The sequence below is a fragment of the Salmo salar genome, chromosome ssa12 (assembly GCF_905237065.1).
Source record: "Salmo salar chromosome ssa12, Ssal_v3.1, whole genome shotgun sequence".
Classification (NCBI taxonomy): Eukaryota; Metazoa; Chordata; class Actinopteri; order Salmoniformes; family Salmonidae; genus Salmo; species Salmo salar.
Window position 1 is genome coordinate 62,760,164 of NC_059453.1, and position 19,841 is coordinate 62,780,004.

The window sequence follows — 19,841 nt, forward strand, 5'->3', positions numbered from 1 at the left end:
CACAGAATAAAAAAATTATAAAAGACCCCTGATGGTTGTGACTGCCCATTACTGCTTATCACTTACTAACCATACTGAGGGTGTGACACAATTGCGGAGCCTCCGAAGGCTTGCAGGGGCCATTTCGCTCCGTACTGAAAAACCGCTTCACATTAATTTCAATGGAAGAAAAACGGTAAGAAGCAGTGAGAAGCGGAGAGGGCGGGGGATCTTTGGGCGGTGCAAAGGTGGCGTGGGAGGCGGTGAAAAATATAAAATGTAAGTTATTATAACGTCATAACGAATCATGCAAAAAATTGACAGTTGACAGGAATGTTAGTTAATGTAGAGTAAAACAATTCCAGTGTGTCAGAAGTTTACATACACTAAGTTGACTGTGCCATTAAACAGCTTGGAAAATTCCAGAAAATTATGTCATGCTTTAGAAGATTCTGCTAGGCTAATTGACATAATTTGAGTCAATTGGTGGTGTACCTGTGGATGTATTTCAAGATCTACCTTCAAACTCAGTGCGTCTTTGCTTGACATCATGGGAAAAACTAAAGAAATCAGCCAAGACCTCAGAAATTTTTTTGGAGACCTCCACAAGTCTGGTTCATCCTTGGGAGCAATTTCCAAAAGCCTGAAGGTACCACGTTCATCTGTACAAACAATAGTACGCAAGTATAAACACCATGGGACCATGCAGCCGTCCTACCGCTCAGGAAGGAGACGCGTTCTGTCTCCTAGAGATGAACGTACTTTGGTGCGAGAAGTGCAAATCAATCCCAGAACAACAGCAAAGGACCTTGTGAAGATTCTGGAGGAAGCAGGTACAAAGTATCTATTTTCACAGTAAAACGAGTCCTATATCGACATAACCTGAAAGGCCGCTCAGCAAGGAAGAAACCCTTGCTCCAAAACCGCCATAAAAAAGCCAGACTACGGTTTGCAACTGCACATGGGGATAAAGATTGTACTTTTTGGAGAAATGTCTTCTGGTCTGATGAAACAAAATAGAACTGTTTGGCCATAATGACCATCGTTACGTTTGGAGGAAAAAGGAGGAGGCTTGCAAGCCGAAGAACACCATCCCAACCGGGAAGCACAGGGGTGGCAGCATCAAGTTGTGGGGTTGCTTTGCTGCAGGAGGGACTGGTGCACTTCACAAAATAGATGGCATCATGAGGGAGGAAAATTATGTAGATATATTGAAGCAACATCTCAAGACATCAGTCAGGAAGTTAAAGCTTGGTCGCAAATGGGACTTCCAAATGGACAATGACCCCAAGCATACTTCCAAAGTTGTGGCAAAATGGCTTAAGGACAACAAAGTCAACAACGTTTTGGAGTGGCCATCACAAAGCCCTGACCTCAATCCTATGGAAAATGTGTGGGCAGAACTGAAAAAGTGTGAGCGAGCAAGGAGGCCTATAAACCTGACTCAGTTACACCAGCTCTGTCAGGAGGAATGGGCCAAAATTCACCCAACTTATTGTGGGAAGCTCGTGGAAGGCAACCCGAAACGTTTGACCAAAGTTAAACAATTTAAAGGCAATTCTACCAAATACTAATTGAGTGTATGTAAACTTCTGACCCACTGGGAATGTGATGAAAGAAATAAAAGCTGAAATAATACTTTCACTTTACTATTATTCTGACATTTAACATTCTTAAAATAAAGTGGTGATCCTAACTGACCTAAAACAGGGAATTTTTACTCAGATTAAATGTCAGGAATTGTGAAAAACTGAGTTTAATGTATTTGGCTAAGGTGTATGTAAACTTCCGACTTCAACTGTATATACATGTAGTTATTATAGCATGAGATCCCCACATTGTAGCCTGTACATTTAATATATTCACTGATCATGTACTCTACCTTGGCAAATAAAGGTGCAGTTCAGGTATGAATGTCTTTGAGATTATTTTTCAGTCATATCCAATACCAGGAGTATCACATTCCAGTCTTTGTATGATGCTGTGTCTGCATGTATGTATTACAACTATACACTTCAAAAGTGTTTACCAATCTTGGTCCTGGGACATCAATGGTTACACATTGTAACTAAGACTAGAAATAGGATTTAACTAGTTAAAGGCTGATTTGTATTTCATATATACAGAAATATCATTTTAAAAAACAGTACACTACACTTCCTATGCCTCATGTAAATACTCAAACTGGTTCATCTCAATATCTAATGCCCTTCATCTGCATTGATCTGATAAACAGGATAGGTGTAGTATTCATCAAATGGGAGTTAATTTCCAACAGCAGAGAATGTGAAACGCGTTATTGAAAGAAGTTCATTATCCAAGTGTTATAAATACAAGCATTATAAATATTATAATTGTAATATTATAAATAAAAGTTCAATCTGTACTTCAATGCACATCTGTTGTGCATTATAAAAACATAGGTCAGAAAGAAGGTGGCGAGAGAGGTGTTTAAGACAGAAAGGGAAAGAGGTAAGAACATAGGAGCAGGGAAGGCAGCATATGATTAATGAATCACAGTGGAACCCAAATATTCTCCCAGTTAATCACAATTACATAAGTGTCTCTAGTCGACCCGAAGGTTATCTTAAAAGCGGGTGAGGTGGTGATGATGGGACTGGGGGTTGGCATCCTCTCTCACATCAAAACATATCTGCAGACGAGAGACAGATGGAGAGAGAGCGATAGCATGTTTAAGCCTTGTTTATTTTTTTATTCTAACATTGTTAGTCATCATAATAATCAGGAGGTGAAATGTAAAACTGACCTTGGATCATTAAATCTGGGACTACGGCATCTCTATCTGTATTTCAATGTAAAGCATATTTAATAATACTTCCTGTTGACCTGACCAATTGACCTCTCACCTCTGATCATGCTGTACCTTCTATGTAGCCAGTTCAGATGCGGGAGGGGTTCACCGACACAGCTGATATAAGCTAGAGGATTTAGGGAAAAGAGGAGAGAGGGATGAAGTGAAGGAGAGAGACTGTTATTGAGAAAATAAGGTAGTTAAAGAGACAGTGTTCAACAGGAATCTGTGTAACTGGTGTGAAAGTGGAGCGATAGGTAACGATGCTTCGAGGGTGACTGTTGTCGGTGTGTGCAGAGGGTCCCTGGTTCGAGCCCAGGTAGGGGTGAGGAGAGGGACGGAAGCTATACTGTTACATGTGGCCTCACCTGGTGTCCACACCACACTAAGTGGCTGCAGAGTACTTTATGCTGAAAAACATGAACGGACACACAAGGACAAACAATATAGCAATAATGAAGTGTCTTACTATTCTCCATGGTTGTCACTCTTGCCTATTCTTTGAAGGTGGAAGGGGCTACAGTTATACACCTGAGCCTGCTTACCGCACAACACAATCCATCAATCAGATTGATACATGAGTGTGTAGGCTGGGGCGAAAATCTGATATCAACTTTGGAGGGGACAATTACATGAAATTTTCTCAAGAGCAATTCCTGAGGGGGACACCAAAAGTAGTGCTGTAACACATAGCCTACATTGTAATATGGTAAATGTATACTGCTCAAAAAAAATAAAGGGAACACTTAAACAACACAATGTAACTCCAAGTCAATCACACTTCTGTGAAATCAAACTGTCCACTTAGGAAGCAACACTGATTGACAATACATTTCACATGCTGTTGTGCAAATGGAATAGACAACCGGTGGAAATTATAGGCAATAAGCAAGACACCCCCAATAAAGGAGTGGTTTTGCAGGTGGGGACCACAGACCACTTCTCAGTTCCTATGCTTCCTGGCTGATGTTTTGGTCACTTTTGAATGCTGGCGGTGCTTTCACTCTAGTGGTAGCATGAGACGGAGTCTACAACCCACACAAGTGGCTCAGGTAGTGCAGCTCATCCAGGATGGCACATCAATGCGAGCTGTGGCAAGAAGGTTTGCTGTGTCTGTCAGCGTAGTGTCCAGAGCATGGAGGCGCTACCAGGAGATAGGCCAGTACATCAGGAGATGTGGAGGAGGCCGTAGGAGGGCAACAACCCAGCAGCAGGACCGCTACCTCCGCCTTTGTGCAAGGAGGAGCAGGAGGAGCACTGCCAGATCCCTGCAAAATGACCTCCAGCAGGCCACAAATGTGCATGTGTCTGCTCAAACGGTCAGAAACAGACTCCATGGTGGGGGTTGTGCTTACAGCCCAACACCGTGCAGGATGTTTGGCATTTGCCAGATAACACCAAGATTGGCAAATTCGCCACTGGCGCCCTGTGCTCTTCACAGATGAAAGCAGGTTCACACTGAGCACGTGACAGACGTGACAGAGTCTGGAGACGCCGTGGAGAACGTTCTGCTGCCTGCAACATCCTCCAGCATGACCGGTTTGGCGGTGGGTCAGTCATGGTGTGGGGTGGCATTTCTTTGGGGGGCCGCACAGCCCTCCATGTGCTCGCCAGAGGTAGCCTGACTGCCATTAGGTACCGAGATGAGATCCTCAGACCCCTTGTGAGACCATATGCTGGCCCTGGGTTCCTCCTAATGCAAGACAATGCTAGACCTCATGTGGCTGGAGTGTGTCAGCAGTTCCTGCAAGAGGAAGGCATTGATGCTATGGACTGGCCCGCCCGTTCCCCAGACCTGAATCCAATTGAGCACATCTGGGACATCATGTCTCGCTCCATCCACCAACGCCACGTTGCCCCACAGACTGTCCAGGAGTTGGCGGATGCTTTAGTCCAGGTCTGGGAGGAGATCCCTCAGGAGACCATCCGCCATCTCATCAGGAGCATGCCCAGTCGTTGTAGGGAGGTCATACAGGCACGTGGAGGCCACACACACTACTGAGCCTCATTTTGACTTGTTTTAAGGACATTACATCGAAGTTGGATCAGCCTGTAGTGTGGTTTGCCACTTTAATTTTGAGTGTGACTCCAAATCCAGACCTCCATGGGTTGATAAATTGGATTTCCATTGATTTATTGCTGCACGGGAGCTTGGTCTTAATTAGTCGATGATAAGACGTTGGAAACAGCAGCGTGAGGAATTGACTAAGTGCAAAAAGACAACTAAAGCTTACTGCAAATTTTTTATTTTTTGTTACAAGCCGTGTTTCGTTAAAGCCTGTGTAAAGTTAATTTGTTTCAATGTACCGGTAGGCACCTGCGGCTTATAGACATGTGCGGCTTATTTATGTTCAAAATAATATATATTTTATATTCAGGTGCGCTTAATAGTCCGGAAATTACGGTAATAAGATTATTTCATTCATTCAGATCTAGGATGTGTTATTTTAGTGTTCCCTTTATTTTTTTGAGCAGTGTATATTGAGCCATTACATCACTTCCTTTTTCACTAGGGTATAAAAATAAGGTAACAGGCATGCAATATCCCTTTGTCATCCAACACCATGAAGAAAGGAAAAGAACTGGCAGTTCAAAAGAGACAGATGGTCGTAGACCTTCATACATCTAATAATGGCTACAAGAAGATCCACAAACGATTGAATATACCACTGAGCACTGTCAGGGCGATTATTAAAACATTCAAAAGATATGGAACCATTGAAAACCTCACGGGTAGAGGACGCAAATGCATTTTGCCCCCCAGGATAGGGAGGAGGATCGTGAGAGAAGCAACAAAATCCCCAAGAATCACTGTGAAAGAATTGCAGGCCTTGGTGGTGTCTTGGTCACCAGGTTTAAAAAAAGCACCATCAGACGCCACCTCCACAACCACAGGCTCTTTGGAAGGGTTGCCAGAAGAAAGCCCTTAATGACCCCAAGACACAGACGCAAGCGCTTGGAGTTTGCCAAACGTCATTTAAATTATGATTGGACGCAGGTGCTCTGGTCAGATGAGACCAAAATGTAACCTTTTGGTCAGATACAGCATTGGCATGTTTGGCGTCGAAACAGAGATGCATACAAGGAGAGGCACCTCATACTCACGGTGAAATATGGTGGTGGGTCAGTGATGTTTTGTGGCTGTTTTAATTCCAGAGGTCCAGAGGCACTGGTTAAGATTGATGGCATAATGAATTCCACCAAGTACCAGTCAATTTTGGCTGACAATCTGGTTGCCTCTGCCAGAAGGCTGGGACTTGGCCGTATGTGGACTTTCCAACAAGACAATGACCCAAAACATACCTCAAAATCCACACAGAAATGGTTCTGTGACAACAAAATCAATGTTCTGCCATGGCCATCTCAGTCGCCAGACCTCAATCCAATCGAAAACCTGTGGGCTGAGTTGAAGAGGACAGTTGATAAGCGCAAACCCAAGAATGTGAAGGATCTTGAAAGGATCTGCATAGAGGAATGGTCCAAAATCTATCCAAATGTGTTCCCTTAACCTTGTCAAACATTACAGGAAAAGACCATGCTGTTATCCTTGCCAGAGGTGGTGGCACTAAGTGCTGAGTGAGGAGTGCCAATCATTATGAAACCTTGATTTTGGTGAAATGTATTTTGTATTAAATAATTGTATGATTTTGGTGGGTTTCATTGAAACATTAATAAAGTACAGTATTTCTCACATGTTGGTATTTTGAGTTTCTCTCTATAATTATATTGTTTATATTATTTTAAGTATTGTTTGTGCATTGCCAGTCAGGGGTGCCAGTAATTTTGGAGCCCACTGTATGTGAAACTCTGAAACTGGAAACACTTATCTCCCTCACTAGCTTTAAGCACCAGCTGTCAGAGCAACTCACAGATCACTGCACCTGTACATAGCCCATCTATAATTTAGCCCAAACAACTACTTCTTCCCCTACTGTATTTATTTATTTTGCTCCTTTGCACCCCATTATTTCTATTTCTACTTTGCACTTTCTTCCACTACAAATCTACCATTCCAGTGTTTTACTTGCTATATTGTATTTACTTTGCCACCATGGCCTTTTTTGCCTTTACCTCCCTTATCTCACCTCATTTGCTCACATTGTATATAGACTTATTTTTCTACTGTATTATTGACTGTATGTTTGTTTTACTCCATGTGTAACTCTGTGTTGTTGTATGTGTCGAACTGCTTTGCTTTATCTTGTTCTCAACTTGCCTACCTGGTTAAATAAAGGTGAGATAAAAATAAAATAAATAAATGTGCACGTGTAGCATGTGACAATAACAGGATCATAACAAGGATAGCATCACAAATGAATACATAAATACCACTTCAAGCTTGATGATGAGTTGATCATTTGAATCCGCTGTGCAGTGCTAAGGCAAAATGTGCACCCCTTTGAGTCCCCAGGACCAGGAGTGAGAACCACTGCTCTTCATTGGAACCTTTTCATATGTAGACAGGCTTTAGCAGCTCTCTTTATCTGAGGACAGAAAACATCACAGAAACAGACTTCATTATAGTCAATTTACACCGGACTGAATATTATGTTACTATTATCTCCATCCTCACTTCTAGGGATAGGAACTACACAAAAGTACCTGCCCTATCCAGAATAGCCTACTCTCTCACTTTGACAGTTGGGACTGTTATCCTTTCACCCTCCTCCATGGCTGTTAGCTAGCTACCTACAAATGCATTTGGAGTTTGTTTTTTACAGTGATAAATACACTATGATAGCTAGATAATATTAAGTTAGGTAGATGATGATATTTCATTCACTTAGAATGTGAAGTTGGCTAGATAGCTAGCTAGCTCATTTAGCAGCTAATTTGAGTTTGCCTCCACTGTAGCTAGTTAGCTAATAATACATCGTTTTTTTACATTTTCAAAATGTATTTACTTACTTGAATAGGTTCTCCCAGTCATGTGGACAATTGGAAACAGGGCAGCAAAGTTTGTTTAACCCTGAATCACTAAGGGTGTTTTCTCATATAGTCCTCTTTAAAATAACTGATCTGTCCTCTTTAAAGTGAACTCCGGGGTAAAAAAAAAGCTAAACAACTCAGTTCTCTTTGTATTCACACTGCCCTCAGGACTCAAGTCTTTTGCCAGTTCACTTCACTTATTTTGTGGGCCGAGTCCTCTTTGCATTCACATTGCTATGTTTAGAAAGGAAGCTAGATCTTTTTCCAACATGCGCTCTGGGTTTTTACAAAGTACAGGACAAGCCATTCAAATTAGAATGTGTTATCGGACAGCTAGATATACCTACTTACATTTTGGAAGCAAATAGATTGCATTTAGTTGTAATATGAGACATAATAATTGTAATCAGAAGCTACTATTAACATGTACATTTGATTGGTAACAGAATAAATAGCAATAGAATAACACCAGAATATATAATACTGTAATTGAAAATTGTACACCCAAGGCAGGCTACTGCCCCTTTAAGAGCTAGAATAGATTTTGTACCCTATGTTGTGATTCTCACCAAATATATTGTCTTCACACTATTCAAACCTCACAATCCATAAAGATCACATATTGCAGACAAATAATCTGAACTAAAAGACACATTTGGGAATTTCTGTGTGCGAACCTCCACATAATCATCTCTCTTTTGTGGCACCAATGTGAGGGTTTATGGCAGGGGAAACTGTATTGCAGTAGTCTAGTGTGTACAGTGGCGGATTTAGGTATAGACTACATGGGCAGCATCTTGCCGGGGGTGGCAAGGGGCACCCGCACAATTCTTTGGAATGGTGACATTTGTGCGATCGGTTTCCTATGGCTCATTTGCTCGTCACGTCAATGATATCATGTCACCGTGTGGGACTGTGGGTCAATTAACCTTGTCGAAGTGGGCGTCCTGATTCTAGTTTGTGAGCTAGACAGGCGGGTTAGGTTGACCTCGGGTCTCCCCACTGGAAGCCCGAGGTAGGGGGAGCGGGAGAATCTATCAAATAGCGCACCTCTAACTTTGGACAGTACTAACGCAATTAGTAAAATCAGTCACACTACGAATTGCTATCAAATAACCCTCAATGAATTCATAATACTTTGAAAATATAGTTTCACAGACTTATTGTTGCATTTTTTTTCTGGTTTGTGCGAAATCGCGAAGAATAATATAAAACCAGTCTGCACACCACCAAGGTGAATTGGTTTAGTATTGACTCTTGGTTGACAGTGTTGGGGGATGGGTAACGTTTTGATGCTCGGAGTGCCAAATCATCACAAATGTTTATTTTTGTCTTTGTTACTTCTTTTGATATTTATGAGTATTTCTTTGTATATATATATGTTTATATTTATATCGTTTTAAATGTTATGATTGTTTATTTGTGTTTTTCCAAATGTCTGAATAAAAATTACAGTTAGTGCAGAATGGTGCTTTTTTTTTGGCAGGGGGGCACTGAGTGTGTAGTGCGGGAATAAGGACTCGCTAACCTGGGGCGCTTTCTGTTAGGGAATAAGTGGAATAGTATCAAATACATCAAACATATAGTTTGATGCTATTCCATTCGCACCGTTCCAGCCATTATTATGAGCCATCCTCTCCTCAGCAGCCTCCACTGCTTTTACAGGATGTACCGCCCCCACCTACCGTAACCAATTATGTAAATGCGGAGCTATACGGAGCCCTCTGCATTGCTACAATTGGGAGGCCCACAGAGATGCGGGGTGGAACTCGATTTGGCCTCCGCAAACCTCAAGAGGCTCCGCAATTGTCACACGCTCCATAGCGAGCCTCTGGATCTCATTGTCACATCAAGCATAAAATGATCTGAATGGTCAATCCGAATCTGAAGTGGCCATACAGCATTTACTGTGATGCAGCCTCCGTAGATGTCAGTGCTTTCATACTTCTTGCTCTTAGCGGAGCAGAGCTATTGTGAAGGAAGTTGTCAAGAAAGTAAGTTTGTTTATACAGAACATGCCGCCCCCACCTACCGCCTCCGACCACATTTTTGGATCAAGCATAACTTGGTTTTGTGGAATCATCTCAAGTCAGCAGGCACTTTCTTCTTCTTCGATATCATGGCGTTCGCACATTTTGTTTGTGCATGCCGCCACCCACTGTGCGGTAGTGCGTGGTCAATCACGTTACACTTGTGATACAAAAATGGAGAAAGGAAAGAATATATAATTATAATAACAATTGCACCACCAACTAACCCTACACACCACTATTTCATAAAAACAGAAAAATAAAATAATGCCCCCTTCCAACAGCCCTACACTCATTAAAAACCCACTACCCCATTCCACTACTTTGACCCCATCTGCTCCTGCACCATATCAACGACCTAAGAGGATGGGACACCACCACTCAACTGTTACTCTTCTGAAATCAAACCTCATATACCCAAGTACTTCTCTGCAGCTGCCACCACATTTATATACTGTGATTTACATTCCATTTCTGCAGTACAGTTGACAACCATTTCTATGAACGCTAAAATCCAATCTTAGTGAAACATATATCACTCGTTGGCCTATCCTCCTGTGCTGGCACAGATCTACTACTCATAGGGATCCTCTCCGGATCCCTCACCCATCCACTGCCTCAGCATATGACACCTTCTGTAACATTCTGACTCTGGCCACTTCAACTTGCCTCTCTCGCACCGGGCACTTCCGATTCCCAGCAGCATGGGCAGACCTACAATTGACACACACAATTTTAGCCACCGAAACAACACAATCCTCTGTCCCATGCCATCCTGCACGCTTCCCACATCTTGGCATCTCCCACCTACACACCTGAAACAGCACAGTGGATTTGGCACAAAAGCTCTAACAGTACACCTGATATATCCTAACATGACTTTGTCAGGTAAAAACTCAAAAGGACTGACAGTGACTCCTCTTTCACCACCGGGTCTGCATCTCACCAAACAGCGAACGTCAAACACCAGGAATCTTCAACTTCAAATTGCTCCACCTCCACACGTAACGCTACACCAGAAATAATTTATTTCAATGGTGCCCTATTCTTAAGCACAAAGCAAGAAACCGACCCAAGTTGCAAGACACGGAGGGCCCAGAAGAAACATAAATATCACAAGTCCACTACAGGTTACCTTCACTGATTGAACTGCATCCAACTCCTTTCCCATCGACCCTGAAACCACAAATGTATCCGCTAAAAGGCAAGGATCCACTTTCTCCAAAAATGGCACTCCTGCTGGACCAGATTCTTCATCATTATGTCCATCAATGCCAGCTCCTCACCACACCTTCCACCCCACCTAATTCACCCTCATTCACTTCCAGAAGTCGGTCTGGCACACGGCTCACTCTGTTTGCACTTTGCACTTGACACCAATCTTCTTCGTCACCCAATCTCCATTTTTATTGCCATCTTCCTAAAATTCAACTCCACCCTCTTCTTCCCTCTTTTTTCATCTCCAATCCTCCTTAGAAATCCACCTTTGTGTCCCCGTCCCAATATTCCTCTTCTGTCGCCATATTAGCTGGCAGGCACTTTGACTTTGTGGTTGTGCTATCTAGTGCAGGGTGGAAATGGGTGCACTGGTTGCCGGCTTATTATCGACTCGTTGTGCAGCCCAATCAGCCACGCAAAATCAGCTGGAGTGGCAACAAATCTGCCCAATTAGCTGATTCGCTTTCCATACTCTACAGATAGCCATACTTGAATAAACCTGGGTCAATGGAAACCTGCCGACTGAAGCTGATTAAACAGCATTATATTACACAGGTGCACCTTGTGCTGGGAACAAAAGGCCACTAAAATGTGCAGTTTTGTCACCAACACAATGCCACAGATTTATCAAATTTTAAGGGAGTGTGCAATTGGCATGCTGACTGCAGGAATGTCCACCAGAGTTGTTGCCAGAGAATTGAATGTTCATTTATCTACCATAAGCTGCCTCCAACATCGTTTTATAAAATTTGGCAGTACGTCCAACCGGCCTCAGAACAGCAGACAATGTATAACCACGCCAGCCCAGGACCTCCACATCTGGCTTCTTTACCTGGGGGATCGTCTGAGACCAGCCACCTGGACAGCTGATGAAACTGTCAGTTTACACAACCGAAGAAGTTCTGCACTAACTGTGAGAAACAGTCTCATGGAAGCTCATCTGCATGCTTGTCATCCACACCAGGGTCTTGACCTGACTGCAGTTCAGTGTCGTAACCGAATTCAGTGGACAAATGCTCACCATCGATGGCCACTGGCATGCTGGAGAAGTGTGCTCTTCATAGAAGAATCCCGGTTTCAACTGTACCGGGCTGATTGTGGACAGCGGGTATGGCATCTTGTGGGCGAGCAGTTTGCTAATGTTAACGTTGTGAACAGAGTGCCCCATTGTGGCAGTGGAGTTATGGTATGGGCAGGCATAAGCTACGGACAGCGAACACAATTGCATTTTATCGATGGCAATTTGAATGCACAGAGATACCGTGACGAGATCCTGAAGCCCATTGTCGGGATTCTCTGGATCGACGTGTACGACAGTGTTCCAGTTTCCGCCAATATCTAGCAACTTCGCACAGCCATTGAAGAGGAGTGGGACAACATTCTACAGGCCACAATCAACAGCCTGATTAACTATGCGAAGGAGATGTGTCACGCTGCATGAGGCAAATGGTGGTCACACCAGATACGGACTGGTGTTCTGATCTCCACCCTTACTTTTTTTGTTAAGGTATCTGTGACCAACAGATGCATATCTGTATTCCCAGTCATGTGAAATCCATAGATTAGGGCCTAATTCATTTTTCAATTGACTGATTTCCTTATATAAACGAACTCAGTAAAATCGTTGATATTGTTACATGTTGCGTTTATTTGAGTTCAGTGTACTTTAAGTACTGCCTGTCTTCCCAGTAGCCTACTTGGTGTGTGAACTGCTACCAGCTCATAACTTGCAGCTGATTGTTGGCACATCAACCAGGATTATGAGGCCGGGCAATTTGTGATTGTTGCCATTTTGTTCATCATTGGCTGAATTGAAGGGGGAGTGGTTTATCCTCTTAAAGGCAATCAAGAATTAGTACCGGGAGGTGTGCTTTTCACCTCTGCTTGCCAATTAGTGTTAGTACTTCAGTCTCCTCAGTGGCAGCTGTAAGCGGTGTCCCCAAAACAAAGACAGTTCTGCAGAGTTGAACGAGGAAGGAAAGAGGAATTCTTAACACCACTCTCACTCATTATTTGTTACTTTTATTTCTTACAGGTATTTTATCTTAACTGCATTGTTGGTTAAGGGCTTGTAAGTAAGCATTTCATTGTAAGGTCTACACCTGTTGTATTTGGCGCATGTGACAAATAAAATTTGATTTGAATATCTTAGCTAGTTATTTTCAGGTCTCATTTTGTTATTTTGTAGTTTTGTCAACTATGTGTGTTTTCTATACCTGTTTGCTTCTTTCCCTGTAGGTTTTATAGATGCTCCCCACCCCTTGGCTGCAACCCTTTTAGTGTACCCTGCGCGCACAACCCATGTGGAATTCCTGGTCTCGGCAGCATTTGGAACTGCTGATCTGTGGTCAAGAACACCAAGTTCATCTTAGCCTATGCTGCCTTCAGTCCCTAGACTTTTTGGCCCTGGTTATCACAGTGGTGGCACAGGCTTACTGATTTGTCCTAAGTGTAGATTCTCTTTTCTCCCTCACCTACCTGTCCATCTCCTCAATTGAATTCCATGCAGTCACTGTCACTTGTCCTCTCAAACATGGTCATCTATCGCACACCAGGTGCCCTTAGAGTTCCTCAATGAGCTTGACACCTTAAGCTCATTTCCTGACGATGGCTCACCTCTCTTTGTAATGGGCGACTTCAACCTCCCGACGTCTGCCATCGATTCATTTATTTATTTTCCCTCCTTGCCCTTACCCTTTCCTAGTCCCCTCCCACTCAAGGCTGGTAATACGCTTGACCTCATTTTTACTAGAGGCTGTTTGCCTACTAATTTCACTGAAACCCCCTTCCAGGTCGCTGATCCCTACTTTGTTTCAGTGTCGGTCTCCTTCTCCTCCAACCCTATCCACTCAACCCCTACCCAGACGGTCACGTGCCGTCGCAATTCTCTCCCTTCTGCTAAATCTTTATCCCCCGATTTTGCCTCTTCAACATTACTCTCCTCCTTTTCTGTATCCAATGACTCACACTGTCCCTCTTCCTCCCGTCTGTCCGTCTCGGCCCTCCCCCCCTGCTGAGTGACTCATTGTGAACTTACAGAACAGGGCTGCAGGCTGCTGAGTGAAAATGGAGGTAACTAAATCTCCCTTTCACTCCCCCCTCTATCTGCTGCTAAAGCCACTATCACTCTACATTTCCAACTTCTGCCTCTAACCCTAGGAAACTATTTTCCTCCTCAAGCCTCCACCCCCTCCCTCTCTGTCCCATTCACACAGAACTACTCGTAGACATCTTTCGCCTCTCTCTCCAGATGAAATCCGGGACTCGAGGTCCGGCTCCCGAAAACCTGCCCGCTCGACCCCATCCCCTCCAGACCATCTCTGGAGACTTTCTCCCATTCCTTACTTCCCTCAACTTATCCCTGACCACAGGCTTCGTCCGCTCTGACTTCAAAATGGCCTGAGTCGATCCCCTCAAGAAACCAACACACAACCCCTCTGGCATCACACTACAGACCGGTATCCTTTTATTTCCAAGACACTTGAGTGTGCGGTCTCTGACCAACTCTCTTGCTATCACTCTCAGAACTATCTTCTTGACCCTAACAAGTCAGGCTTCAAGACCGGTCACTCAACCGAGACTGCTCTCCTGTGACACGGAGGCTGACACGCTCTCCTTTTATCCTCCTAGATCTATACGCTGCCTTTGACACCGTGAAACATTAGATCCTCCTCTCCACACTTGGACTGCATTTTACCTGGCAGGTCTCTCATACCAGGTGACGTGGAGAGGATCTGTGTCTGCACCACGTACTCACTACTGGTGTCCCCTAGGGCTTGGTTCTAGGTCCTGTCTTCTCACACCAAGTTATTTGGCTCCGTCATATCCTCACATGGTCTCTCCTATCATTGCTATGCAGATGACATAGACACCCAGGTGGCAACAGAGCATAACCCTACCTCACACAGGAAGCGGCACTTGTATTCTCCCATCTGGACTAATGCAAACGCTGTTGGCTGGGCTTCCTGCTTGTTCCATCAAAACCCTGCAACTTACCAGAATGCCGCAGCCCGCATGGTGTTCAACCTTCCCAAGTTCTCCCATGTCACCCCGCTCCTCGTACACTCCACTGGCTTCCAGTCAAAGCTCGTATCCACTACAAGGTACTTGCCTACGGAGCAGCAAGAGGAACTGTCACTCCTTACCTTCAGGCTCAATCAATCATCAGTCTAATTTATTATAAAGCCCTTCTTACATCAGCTGCTGTCAAAGTGCTGTACAGAAACCCAACCTAAAACCCCGAACAGCAAGCAATGCAGGTGTAGAAGTACACCGTGAAGCACACTATGCTGATACCCTACACCCCAACCCAAGTACTCCATTCTGCCACCTCTGGTCTCTTGGCCCTCCCGCCCCTACAGGAGGGCAGCTCCAGCTCAGTCAAAGCTTTTCTCTGTCCTGGCACCCCAAGGTGCAACCCCCTGAGCACTGACTTTACAGATAGTAAGTACATCTTTCCTCAAAGTAGCTATGACTGAAATGTGGTTGGCCCACCTAGCTATCTTAAGATGAATGCACTAACTAAGTCGCTCTGGATAAGAGCGTCTGCTAAATTACAAATGAATAAAACGACGAGTACATTTGGAATTGATCAAAAACATGTTTACTAAAAGGTGTTTCTATTCCAAGCTTACCTATTCACATCATGGTAGACGTACCTTTGTTTAGGCTCAAATGAGTTTAGGCTGGAAAGGGCAAAGATACCAATGCTTCAAACACTGAAACATGTATCTGATGGTGTGTCAATCAGTAACCTTATCCTCCCATAACATTACTCTAGATACCTTGATTAATTAGTAATAACAGGACAGATTCATTTTCTTGTGGTTGTTATTCCCCTTAAATGTGTGCAAAATATCTAAGTTACACAAGCAAAACCCATAAACATAAATAATGGAAGCTAACTGAAAAATGTCATAAACCCCTTGCAATGTCATGACAGTCAAATTTGTCAAAGAACTATGAATATCACCCTTACATTTTTACAGTTTGTCGTTATTTTTGGTGTCTGTTTGAAGAAGTCCCTTTGGCACACAAACCTTTAACAAGTTCAGAGGTCACCTCAAAGGACTACCTGCAACGCTGCCACAGAGCAGGGTTTGTGTGGTGAAGGCATCCTATCATCATTAACCTTTTCTCTGCCCATGGCATGTGGGCATTAAGGATCACCCACCTCAACGTCTCCCCTCAAGTCATTCAGCAGTGGGTAATTAAAACTTGAGCTAGGGATGGTATGTAGAATTCCATCTTTAGTTCCATGGGAGGGTCCTAGAGAGTGTGCTGCATCAGTGAGGTATGGTGGTGATCCTCATACTCTGGCTGGCGATAGGGTATGACACCATGGGGGTGGTGGCATGGCTTATAGTGATGCCAGGCAGAGGCTGTGCCATGGATACAGCCACCGGCGCCACTGAAACAGTGACGGGTGCCATGGAGACGGGAGGCACCATGCCCTGGGCGATGGTCTGAACCAGGGCGGCTGAGAGCGGGGTGATCTCGGGGTTGAGGTGGGGCAGGGGAGTGCTGGGTGGGGCAGCGTTAGATGGGGGCACTGTAGGGGCACCGGTGGGGGCCACTAGGTCCTGCTGTGTGAGGGTGACGGTACGAGGCTGCAGCCCAGCGCTGCTCAGGGTGGTATGGGTCTGGGCGATGCTGTGGTTGTAGGAACTGACCGAGCCCATGGGGGACGCCATGGTCTGCTCAGAGGGGGCTGGGGTGGAGGACAGGGTCATCACCGACACCTTGGTCTGGCTCCGGAACTGGGCATTCTGCTCCAGCAGCACCTCGTTGGTGGCCATGAGGTTTGACACCTAAAGAAAAGATTAACAAGGTGTTTGAGGAGTGATCTTAAAAGGTTAATAGATACATTGTATTATTATGTGTGGTTGTTGATTATGTGTGGAGGGATGTTCATCATCACACGTCTGCTAGACTGACCTGTTTCTTCAATTCATCCACTCTCCTCCTCAGCAGGGTGTTTTCCTCCTCCAGAAACCTGTACTCCAGGGGCCGGGGTGAGAGGGCCGCCTGCATCCCCAGCTCATAGTGCCCCCCTACGTTCCCGTCCAGCCGGAGACCCTCCAGCCTGCGTCTCTTCAGCTGCAGCATTGTGTGGTCAACAGGGGCTTCCAGAGGCGATGTCTCATACAGACCGCTCTCAAACAGGGGGTCGTACGCCGAGCAGGGGCCCCTGTCAAAGCGACGAGGTCCTGAGGCCCCCATGGAGATGCAACCCCCCAATCCCACTTACCCCTACTCCTCCCACCCCTAAGATACCCGGGTCTCTGCAACCCCCAAGGCTGGGGCAGCCCATCCCCATCATGTTGCCCCCACCTCCACCCCCCACTAGTCCAGCCATGCCTCCACAGGCACCCACCCCAACCCCCCCCACCTGTGTTCACCATCCCACTGGCCCCTGGGCCCAACACACTCCCCACACCCACTCTTGCCGGCTCGTACTCGTTGTCCTTCTTGACGTGGCGGAACTTACACTTGTTGCCCCGCTGGCACTCACCCTTCAGAAAGTCCCTGCAGATGGGGACCTCACCTCGGCTGTGGGGGAGGTCCATGGGGGACAGGCCCAGTCCTGCAGCTACTTTCCCCCTCAGCCTGAGGGGCAGCTCCCCTGACTTCTTATAGTAGTCCTCATCCTCCTTGGAGCCGTGGACGAAGCGGCAGTTGGAGCGGACACACTCCTTGTTCTGGTAGTCGTGGCAGAAGACAAACTCGTTCTTCTGCACCCCGAGGTCTGGCACCTCGTTGAAGTCGGGGTGTTTGAAGCGGCAGCGTTTGCCCCTCTTACACACGTTCCTCAAGAAGTCTCTGCAGACCCCATCCGGGGCTGGTCCTGACCCCGGGTCCCCGGCTCCACCTCCCCTGCAGTTGTTCCCATTCCCCAGGGCCCCTCCTCCACCCATGCCTCCAGAACCAGAGCCACTGTCTTCACCTCCTGCGGATCCCCCCCGGCCTTCTCCCGTGCCCCCTCCTAAACCAGACCCCACTTCCTCGCTCACACTAGTACCCACCCTGCTGCTGCTCCCACCACCACCTGACAGGTAGGTGCTGTCCAGGTCAGGCATGGCGCTTGGCCCAGCGCAAGGGGAACACAGCACTCATGTGTGTGGGCAAGTGACTTATTCTGAAAGCCTTTTCCATTCCATGATAATGACTGTAGCTCAGATGCTCTTCGGACCAATGAAATCCTTTACCATGGCATCTGAAAGATACATGTCAAGTTGGTTGTTAACAAGTTGAAATATATGTGTGACCGTTATCTAGCTAAATTGTGTAGATTTAACTTAGGCAATGGCATCTGCGAGAACAAACGCTTGCAATTAAAATCATTGATTGGACAAACACAGAAGTGAGTGGAAAGTATAATTATACAGACCAAATGTAGTATAGGAACATTAAACAACAAGGCTCCAGAGTGGGTAAGGCACTAAGTAGGCGTCACTACTGACACAGGTTCGATCCCATCTGTATCACAACCGGCCGTGATTGGGAGTCGCATAGGCCGGTGCACAATTGGCCCAGCTTCATCCGGGTTAGGGGAGGGTTCGGCCGGGGGGGCTTTACAAGTAGGCTGTCATTGTAAATAAGAATGTGTTCTTAACTGACTTGCCTAGTTAAACATAGGTTAAATAAGAAAATAAAAAATGTAAGACAATCTCTGTTGAGACTAACATAGCTAGCTAGACTTGGCTATAGACAACAGTCTCTTGCTGTTTAAGAGGTAAATAGCAACCTTGGCCCTAACGAGCTGGTTAGCTAAACATGTTAACTAGCGACATAACGTTAGCCCCTGGGCTCCCGAGTGGCGCAGCGGTCTAAGGCATATCAGTGCTAGAGGCGTCACTACAGACCCTGGTTCTATTCCAGGCTGTATCACAACCGATTGTGAGTCCCGTAGGGCGGCGCACAATTGGCCCAGCGTCGTCCGCGTTATGGTTTGGCCGGAGTAGGTCGTTATTGTAAATAAGAAAGTGTTCTTAAAACTGACTTGCCTAGGTAAATAAAATGTTATATATATATATATATATATATTTTAAATCACGGCCCAGCCCAGGTTGCTTACCCGGGAAGGTAGCTGAAGGAGAGCTAGCTAACGTTATAGCTATTAATATAGCTAGCTAACCGGTGCATATTTTTGTTGCTAGCTAGCTAACGCAACCGTACAAGCTGCAAAGTCACATGGTACAATTGTGCAAGATAACTCGATACAGGCATTCAGCTGCTACACAGTGTGTTGAAGATGTCTGGTAACACCGCTAACGTTAGCTATCTAAATTACCTATGACTAGCCGTCAAAGAACTTACCAAAATGATGACTTCAGGAGCATTTAACGCAAAAGGAACGGTGTACTTTCGATGTTAGCTGATGGTATTTCTATTTTACGAATGTGAGACAAATGTTTAACTATCATTCCTATGGGCTTTTAACACATTATTTGTCGTGTTATTTGGTCCTCCAAAGACGCAAAACAAAACCACCAGAGAAGAAGATTTTCTACCTCTACTGTTCCAAAAATATTTCCACATCGTCCTGCAGATTTGCTGCCATCTACTGGACGTAGGGGATGAAAACAAACACCAGACTTGCTGCGCTTGCGCTAATTCTAATTATTCTATGATATTATGGCGGCCCGCAAACAATCGTTAAAGTGAATGCCGCCACCTACTGTGTTGGAATGTAGGATCAATCATGATCTGCCCAATTCTGTACTACCATGAAAATAACATTCAAAACCAAATAAATCCCTAACTTCTACCACACCCTCCCCCCAAAACACCTCCCCAACCCCATTAAAGTTGATCTATATCATGCTGAAACACTCCACCCTTAGGATTGTTCAGCATGTCAACAACCAACA

At 45.1% G+C, this 19,841-nt stretch overlaps 1 protein-coding gene across 1 annotated transcript; it reads right to left on the reverse strand.

Moving 5' to 3' along the window:
• Positions 1-15,554: 15,554 nt before the first annotated feature.
• Positions 15,555-19,211, reverse strand: LOC106565472 (zinc finger CCCH domain-containing protein 10). Its single transcript, XM_014132687.2, is given in 5 exon segments — positions 15,555-16,778; positions 16,906-17,209; positions 17,211-17,339; positions 17,341-18,184; positions 19,046-19,211. Coding segments are annotated over 4 exon segments (1,665 nt in total). The 5' UTR covers positions 18,048-18,184; positions 19,046-19,211; the 3' UTR covers positions 15,555-16,253.
• Positions 19,212-19,841: the final 630 nt, after the last annotated feature.